Below are 9258 nucleotides of genomic sequence, written 5' to 3'. Positions count from 1 at the left end.
ATAACACACGTAAGTCGTTTGCGTCACTGTCACGGGTCAGAACTGCTTCTGTATGATCTGACGCCTGATGTTAGCATGAGTGCAGGTTCAACTTCAATCGTAACCCTTTTTGTCCAGAAGACAGTTTGATGTTATTACAGGTTCATGTGGCGGCGGCTCAATCATATTTACAACAGCGTTTCTTTACAGCTACTTTCCACTCTGTGAATCAGCAGGACAAGGCTACTACTCTCAATCACAGACGTCGTCTACCGTTAATCCACTGCTGAAGTAGAAGAAAATCATATTTGCCGAAATTCAGTGCAAGTGCTTTTTTGTTGCCGTCTCAATGATGTGTAAATTAAGAATGTCAGAGCAGTATTATGACGTTTAAAACCCCATGTTGCATGCTGCTTCACTAATTTACCTTCGTTATTGAAAGGGTACTTAGTGACCAGATGAGGTTTTTTTTAATGAGATTTAAAGAACCACAATGAGAAGCAGACGTCTGTTTCATTAAAACTGTTTGAATGAGGCAGTTTGAGATGATGGCAAAGTCACATTCACACCACAAGCCCTGGAGCAGGCACATGCTTACACGTGAGATGAAAAGAGGGATTTGTTTTATTAGGAATAGAGGGATTTTTTTTATGTTGCAGATTTGGATAAATGTTCCCCCCTGTTGCTCAAGCAACAGATTTCACTGTATGACGCCATGATGAGAATATTTGCCTTTATGTCAATGCGATGTGGAGTTCAGTGGAATCAAAATATCAACAAAAGCCTCCTGCGGCAACATGTCCAATGTGTCCTTGGGCAAAACACTTAACCCCGGACAGCTTCAGCAGCCTCGTGCTCAGCAGCGGGATGACGTGTATGAATGGGATAGTTATATGTCTGATGGTCACTTTAGATAAAAAAAAAAATTAAAAAAAAAGGTGCGTGTCCTGTGGTGTAAAAAGTGCTTTGACTAGTCAGAAGACTGGAAAAGTGCTATAAAAGCTGAAGTTCGGCTTAGTTCAACTGTTGCATTGCAAAATGACAATAAAGTTTCATTTTATTTGAATAAACAAGTCATGAAAAAAACAGAAGAATCACAGCAGTCAGGACATGGCTTTAAATGAAACCGTCTTTATTAAGTAACTTTAATATCAGAAAAATAAAACTCTTAAATTCTCTTTACAGCAAATATATAATATCAGTGCTTTGGCCGCAATAACTTAAAAGGCCGTTATAAAATATAGTCTGCTTTTAAACTCCTGTCTCAATTTGAAGAATTTATATATGCCATAAGACTCCCCCTACATATACATAACAAACCTGTAGTAAAATTAGCAAATACTTTGAACTGTTGGTACAGCTTAACAATAAATGAATTCATATAGAGATCATCTATGGTACATTTGACAGTATATCGTTCTTAATTGGTTGGCGTACAGACATGACAGGCAGCTTGAATCCTTGGCCTTTTTACAGTTGCAGTGAGACGTTTTACATCGGCGTTACATTATGAAGACATGCTTGTGATGCACATTCCATTTTCCACTAGATTTAACGGCAGCTATCAATACTATTATCGTCAATACTGTAAACTAATAGAACTACAAGCAGATAGCACTGACACCCTCCTGCAACCTCTCCGTTTCCAACTCTTCATTCACATAGAGAAAAGTAAAAAAAAAAAAAAAATTAGAAATCTTATTGTAAACATTTTAATATAGATATATATATTTATGTATATATGAAATGTAACAAAATAAAAATAAGTTCTGTATATTCAGTCATTAACAGTAATAATAATAATACACAAAATGTCAATAGTCTGTTTCCATAAAGTGAAGGTCGACAGCGTGTATTGCATTTCCTCCGAAAGAGAGATCAACCCTTTGAGCTAAGTTTAAAAAAAAGAAGAAGAAAAGGACGGAGAGAAGACCAGAGAGAGCAAAAGCAGATGTGGGGTTTTTTGCACTTCTGAGACTCGTTTGGATCCGTTTCCTTAAGAAGAATCAAAATGAAAAATTAGGAAACAGAGCTGAGCGATGGAAAAAGAAAAAAAAAAAAACCCTCCAAAATACTGTTTACAGCTGGAATGATAAAAAGGACCGGGGGTTTCAATGTTCACACAGTACAGAAACAGTATGAGCTCATGTAGTGTCAGCACAGTCCAAAGCTGAAGTCATACCAGGCGCTTCCCCGTCGGAAATGTCCCATTTCATCCTGGAAAAACAACGTCCAGAGCCGCTGGAGTTTAAAGCTAATATTTCTGAGATGATTTTCACCACTTTGAACACTTTTCTTCATTTTCAGGCAGAGAAATGGACAGAAGGAGGGAGAACCGCTTATCTTTTGTAGTTAATGATGAGAAGAGATAAAAAGAAAAGTTGAGGATGAACGCAGGTTCAGCTGATGAGACATGAAAAGCAAAAAAAGTGTACCATTGAAACTGCCTATTGAATCATTAAAGCAGCTGATAATGACTCAAATGTGGTGGAAAATAAAACGGGAAGAATGAGTCCTTCTGCCTCCTTAAGACCAATATTATTTGAGCTCTGTAATTACAACACGAGGAGTCTAAATCATCTGGCGCTTCCTCGAGTAGTTCACTTACTGAGAGCTTTGTTTTTTGCATAGGCCTGGTAGACGACACTTCATTCTGCTCACTTCATCTCCACAACAGGGACGAGACATGGCTTTGATATGGTGGCCACGGGTGGAGCGGTAAAACAAAGAACATTCAAGTGAAATAAAAGGATTCGTTTGAGATGTTTATAAAGTCAGCATGCCGTCTGAGCAGTACGGCTTTTTGTTCCAGGCCTAAGGTGTCTTTCATAGTATAAATATCCGCTCCTTTGGCTCGCAGGTGAGAAGTTACTTTATTCGCTTTACAATCTACTTAAGTGTCAGCAGGTTAGGAGGAATGTAACCAAACATATGTTTCAAGCTTTAAAAAAAAACAGCTCAGTGTTTCCCCCCCAAAAAATAGATTTAGACACAAAAAGGGAGAACAAAAAAAATAAGTCAATGGAAGTATTTGTTGCTTTTAAGAGAAGGTAAATACCTGTTTCGTAAAAAAAAAAAAAAGGAAGCAATGGAAAACATCCCTGTGATATCGTCTTTGATCCACCGGGACGCATTAAAAACATTAAGACCTCAGTCTGTCACGCTTGTGTCGTTTTGAGCTGAAATCTGGATTTGTCGATCGTGTTGTTAGTTAGTTAGAGGCTTTCATAAAGGCCACAAGTTTGTCTTAAGACGGAGCAACACTGAGTCAGCTCAACTCGTTCTTTTGTTTTTGTTTAGTCGGAGCAGAATTAGGCACAAGTTAACCGTAAACACTTGATTTAAGTAGAAATGGAAAAGCAACATGGCGGCACTGAACTAGTGTAAAAACACTCTTTTGTTTCTTTTATCGAAAAAAGAAATTAGACGCAACAGCAGGTTGCTGTTAGGAGTGTCACACCTGTGCAGGTTACTGCCTCTGTGGGTGTGTTTACACGTGTACCAATGCTGTGACGATGCACAAAGGTCGGGATTAAAGGATCTGAACACTTTAAACATCAGATCAGATAAAGTAGCACAGATACACTTGATCGTATTTACACAAACTATCCAAGTGAGCCAGATAATGTTGTGTGCGTGTACGTTATATCCAGTTAACGAGAGTACGCGTTCAAATTCTTAGCCAGGAGAATACGGTTCGTTGATACACATTATATTCACGAGGGACTCGTTACATGTAAACATGCTCATCTCTTCCTCGACGTGTCGCTGAACACAATAATCAAGAGGCAAAGGGGCCGCGCCGAGTGTCAGCACATATAAAAACGCTAGCAGCAAAAAAAAAAAATAGAGATGCAAACATGAAAATAACTTGTCACAATTCAAAGTTCATTAAAATTTGTCATAAAATATAGGTAGGCAAAAATCTTAAAAACTAGATGCTTTAGGGGAGAGGAAAAGTGTAAATCAAAAATCATGATGAGCGAAAAATATATTTATATCCCACCCCTCATCCCCCTCCCCCCCCAATGCTACACAGAGGGTTCCAACCCTCCCGTTGATCAATCAATCATTCATGGAAGAAGACTTCACAATAACAGGCACATGAACGGGGTGAAGACCCTGACCCATGCCCTGAATACACATCATTCCTTATTCTTTCTCATCTTTGTCAACCAAAACGGCCGCCTGAACAAAAATGGGTCGATGACACACCAAGAAACGGTTTGGGGTCAGGTTTGCAATAACCACATACACGCCTACGCTGGAAGTGTTTGGGCGGTTGATACCACATCAGCCATCGCAGCCGAGAGGATCAAACTCACATGTTGCGAAGCTGAATGGCCTGTGTGACCGGGGACAGGCACACGGGGCAAACAGCATCTGGACCCTGGCATATGTGGGTGGCACAATCGAGACAGAAAAGGTTATGGCCGCAGGGAACCAGGGCGGCGATCACCTGGTTATCCATGCAGTGGATACACACTTCCTGTCCTCTCGCTGCTGATCCCAGGCCTGGTCGATAGGAGAGGGAGGACTCGGGAGGGGAGGAGGAGGAGGCGGTGCTTTCACTGGAAGAGGAGAAGGCCGAGCTGTAGGAGGGGAACCTGTGGGCGTCGAGGGTTCCTGCCAAGCCAAAAGCCCCCCGGTGGACACGCTGGGCCTGAGGGTGCTCCAAGACTTCTGTGCCGGAGAACGTTGGAGAAAGCCGGGGGGTTCCAGGCTGACTGGTCTGGAGACAGCAAAAGGCATCATTATTGATCTACATATATACACACACACAAAATAACAGCTTACACTCTCCTTCTGATCTTTTTGGATGTTCTTGCCCCTTGCTTTATCTGTCACAACACAGATTGTATCAGCCTACCTGAGACTGGCGAGCATCAACGGCCTGGAGGGGTTGTTGGTCCACAAAGGGGCTCCAGATTTGTGGCTGTGCAGCAGGTTGCGAGGCCTGGGCAGTGGAGATGGTTAAGGTGTCAAATCCTGAGGAGGAGCCTCCACTTCCCAGGCTGACGAGCTCCTCGGACCCCACGGGAAGGAGACTGTCGCCAAACCAGAAGCTAGCGCTTCCGTTACTGTTGTTGTTGTTGTTAGCGTTGGCATTGAACGCACAGGTTGGACTGAAATCTGCCATCCGATTAGCATTCCCACCGCCGTAGAAAGAATCGGCCGAGCTGGAGCCACTGCCCAGAGAGCTGGAGCTGTCGTTGCGGTAGTTGGAAGACATTCTGACACCACCGTTAATATTGCTATTGATTCGTGGAGTACCGTTGATGGTCACTGGCAGGAGACCACCAGGACCACCAGCACCACTAGCACCACCAGCACCACCAGCGGTTGATGATGCACCAGCGTGGAGCCAACTAGCATCCCCCAGCCCAGCGCGGGCAACAGAGCTCTCAAAGCTGACGTCGGTCCCGTTGAACTGAAAGTCATTATTGTCGGCACCAGGAGCCTCAATGCCCCCGCAGGTTCCTGTGCGGAGGGCGATGTGTGCCTCTATCTCGTCCCTCGCCCGGTCGACATTCTCAGGCATCCCGGTGACCTCGAACACCGGCTCTTTGTCGCGACTCGGTGTCACAATATAAGTGTGGGTCTGCTGCTGAATGCGTTTGATGGTCGCTCCTGAAAGATATGACCAGACCAAAACGGTTTAACTCTGAGCAACTCGGTCAAACGGCAACCGACTGCTCTGCTCACACGGGTACATGACCGTCCACAGTTAAGCATTAAACTTAGTTTTACAGAAGACGAGGGAGACCGTTCCAAAGAAATGTGATCTTCTTCTTCGTTTGATCTTGTGTGCTCTAGAGGAAGAAGGTCAGGGACAATTATAACACCCGCCCTTTAAGTAAATGCGTGACCTATAGGTTGGTTCAAGGTCATCTTGTAAATGGGTTTAATTTCACAAAGTGGGATCTGAACTTGTTAAGTTTGTCCTCTGTTTGATTGTTTTTCATCTTATGAAAGCATACTACGTTTACACTCGCATTAAATGTTGTATGCAAAGAAAGTTCAGCATTAGTCAGAGAAAATAAGTGGGAACATGTAGGCTTCAAACTACAACTTGACCTGATTGTGGCAAACGGACATTTAGCCCAAGTAGTTATACTTGGGCTGCCCAGTCAAATTAAAACGCGATATATTTTCAGTAATTACCCTCATTTTTCTTCAAACGTTGGGAATGGATTGAACGCAGCTGTGCAGCTATTATAGAAATGATTTGCAGGTTGTCTTGGTGACTCATCTGGCTGAAGCACACACATCTCAACCCCCAGACTGTGCGCTCCAGTCGAGTGTTGGAACCTTTTCAAATGTCGCCATTACATTTAAAGCAGAATGGATGCATTTTAACATCTTTTTCTCCCCCATATGACACCATTCAAACGTCAACAGTAGAAAGGCAGAAAAGCTTGAAACCAAATGACTCTGAATACAACAAGAAACATTAAATTCTGTTCCCCAAAGTTTCCTTACTTATCTAAAACTTGTCTTCTTTTTTTTTTAACTTCTTAGTGAACCCTCGCCAGCGTAGTGGCACATGGCTGAGAACCGCCGCATTTCAATTTACAAATCCACCTCAGGGCTTTCTGGCACTGAGGTGGGAATGTCAACAGGGCAAAAGGTCTAAGACACTTTGACAGCAACATGTACACTCCTTGAGTGCAGAAAATGTACATTAAACCTTGTTTTCAAAACTATAAGCAACATAAAAGATTGCAAGTAAACCATTTGACAATTTACTATTTCCTTAAAGGCAGAAAAGTATGAGCTAACTGTATGGGCTATTAAAATAATGATCAATTTATGATTTGAAAACCAAAAACCGCAACTTTAAAAGTGTGAAAGCATAACCAAACAACGTTTATCTGAATAAAGGATCGAATAAATACCCACCTTTTGGACCCACGACCAGCCCGACCACACGATACGGTACCCGCACCTGTGAGTTCAAATGAAAATAGTGAGTAAAAATGTAAACCAGACAAATCCTCCGTTCTCTAACTGGGATGAAAACATACACAGTATTATAAAGAATACATTGTAAGTGATGCCTTGCACTAGAATGCGTGTCTCATATCTTCAACACGTTGACTCATGATCACATGCTCGCTGACCTGAATGGTTGTCTGTCCAGGAAGAGCAGGGGTCCCTGGACCAGTTACAGCAGACAGAGGGCCCGTCTTGTTGCGAGAGGCTCTGATGAGGGAGAAATGCTCGGCTGCCGACAGGATCTCCCTCTTAGCCATGGCCACATCTTCTTTGCGTCCCGTCACGACAAAGACAGGCTGCTCTCCCCTCACCGGTGTCTTAATGTAGGTGTTGGTCTTTGCTCGGAGCGCCTTGATCTTACATCCTGTGGGGGGGGACGATTAAGAAGGTTAGACTTCAGTATAATTCAGGTTAAAAAATGAGCTACCACGTTACATTAAACAGACATAAGTGTTGAGCTTCAATACCACCAATTTGAGCAAATACAAGATAGCAGCACTCGCAGTACTCAATGCCATTAAAAAGTTGAATATCTTTTAAATTAAATATTCCCTACAACTGTGGTTGAGAGTCCAGCATCATTACCAAAGCCATTTCCTGTTGTTGTCAACACTGCAGTCCGTGTGCACCCTCCCCCAACTTCTCTCTGACATAACAACACACTGCCAAACCCTTCCATTAATCAAGCAACATAAAGTTTATTTTAAAAAATAACAACACAAAGAAATGGAGAGCAAAGAAAAAGTCGTCATTTTCAGAGAAACCTCAAAAAAAAAAGTCTTGGTTATTATGTGACAGAGCTTTAACTTTAACCCACAGCTGATGTGGCAGCACACCAGTCTGCAGAGACAAAGAGCAGCCCTGCTTTAACTCGGCTCAGCACGGCTCGGCTCAAACTCCATCAGACACCCAGAGAACAGACGTGTTGTTAAAGAAGGAAGACAATGAATTATCTTGTTTATTGGTTAACTTTTTGTGAGTGTTGGTCAACGGTGAGGATGATGATGGTGAGGATGATGATGACCCACTTACTTAGTTAGGAGTGCTATGTTAGCAGCTCTCAAGCTAAACTCAATGATTGCAGCAGGACATTTTAATAAATCATGTTTGATGGCAAAACTACATAATGTGTACAGAACAGTCTAGTAAAATGTGTACATATATATATTTTTTACCTAATTATGTAAAACAGCATGGACTCAATCCCTTGCGCAAAGTAACTTGCATTAGTTCCCACTTGTGAAATACTTTATATTCCTCATATTTTATTTGTTTGCTCTTTTTTAACACTATAAGGCCTTCGCTCTCCTGCTTTTATTTTGAAATACTCTTTTCTTCGTGTCTTTTTAAGTTTGATCCAAACTCTCGACTGAGCAAGTTAACATGAGTTAGCTTTATTGTTCCACTTACCTTGTCTGCCCACGATCTCTGCGACGTGCTCGGAGCTCGGCACGGCCACACACTCGGTGGTGTTGACGCTTTTCCGCCGAGCCAGCAGCGAAGCCTCGGCCTCGTAGCCCGGCTCCCCGTACACGCCGGGCGGCAGCATTGCCATGCCGCTACCGCCCGGCGGCGGCGGCAGCGCCCCGCTATCATCCAGCTCGTCTCCGTTGTACAACAGGACCGTGTCGACGTCCATCCCATGCGGTAACACGGAGCCACTCGGCCCCGATGGGAGATGTTTGGGGCGATGGGCCTGCCCTAGAAACGAGCCGGAGTCGGCGGCTACAACAACTTCCAGCTCTTCGTCCTCGGGCGCCGCCGCCGCTGTGCTCGCTTCATCTCCCGAGGGCGGCCGATGCAGAGGCTTCAAGTCCAGGACGGTACCAAGGAGGTTGAAATGAGAAACTTGGGGTAGCTGTTGGTGATGGTGGTGGTGAAAAGAGAGGCTCTCTTCTGGTTGTTCGGATGTCTGGCTCTGGCTGCCGCTGTGCTCCTCAAGGCCCATGCCGGCGAAAGCGTGCACTAGCGGCGGGGGAAGCTCGGGCTCTCCCTCGTCGGCCTCCAGCAAAGACGTGCTACTTGGCATGTTGCAAAAAAAACTTTTGAAAATATTGCTGTTAAATAGGAGTTAATACAACTAAGGAATCCGTTTTTTGGTTTTGGTTTTACATAAAAATTAAAAAGCGACCCGCGCCTGTTGGTTGAAATGTGTGGCTTTTGTTTTGTCTTTCCTAGCTCTCCCATGCAGCCCTCCCTACTCTGTAATCTCGTACCACTAGTTCACGCGAGACTTCTGTTTTTGGGTCGGACGTGTGTCATCAGTTCTGTCCATCTGTC

At 43.6% G+C, this 9258-nt stretch overlaps 1 protein-coding gene across 1 annotated transcript; it reads right to left on the bottom strand.

Annotated features, from left to right (window-relative positions):
- Window positions 1-1090: 1090 nt before the first annotated feature.
- On the bottom strand, window positions 1091-9257 carry LOC306825743 (RNA-binding protein MEX3B-like). Its single transcript, XM_079346694.1, has 5 exons — window positions 8389-9257; window positions 7104-7342; window positions 6883-6928; window positions 4850-5610; window positions 1091-4711 (listed from the first exon to the last, which is right to left on the bottom strand). The coding sequence occupies exons 1-5, from the start codon at window positions 9005-9007 to the stop codon at window positions 4301-4303; spliced, it is 2076 nt and encodes a 691-aa protein (XP_079202820.1). The 5' UTR covers window positions 9008-9257; the 3' UTR covers window positions 1091-4300.
- Between the last annotated feature and the right edge of the window lies 1 nt (window position 9258).

Source organism: Symphodus melops, assembly GCF_947650265.1.
Source record: "Symphodus melops genome assembly, chromosome: 1".
NCBI lineage: Eukaryota > Metazoa > Chordata > Actinopteri > Labriformes > Labridae > Symphodus > Symphodus melops.
This window is presented reverse-complemented; position numbering and strand designations above follow the sequence as displayed.

What these genes read in the sequence shown, in the direction of transcription:
- LOC306825743 (XM_079346694.1), bottom strand. Translation starts at nt 9,007, where the DNA reads ATGCCAAGTAGCACGTCTTTGCTGGAGGCCGACGAGGGAGAGCCCGAG. An exon ending in GCTGGTCGTGGGTCCAAAAG is followed by an intron (nt 5,611 to 6,882) that starts GTGGGTATTTAT and finishes CATATCTTTCAG; the next exon opens with GAGCGACCATCAAACGCATT. An exon ending in TTGATGCTCGCCAGTCTCAG is followed by an intron (nt 4,712 to 4,849) that starts GTAGGCTGATAC and finishes TGCTGTCTCCAG; the next exon opens with ACCAGTCAGCCTGGAACCCC.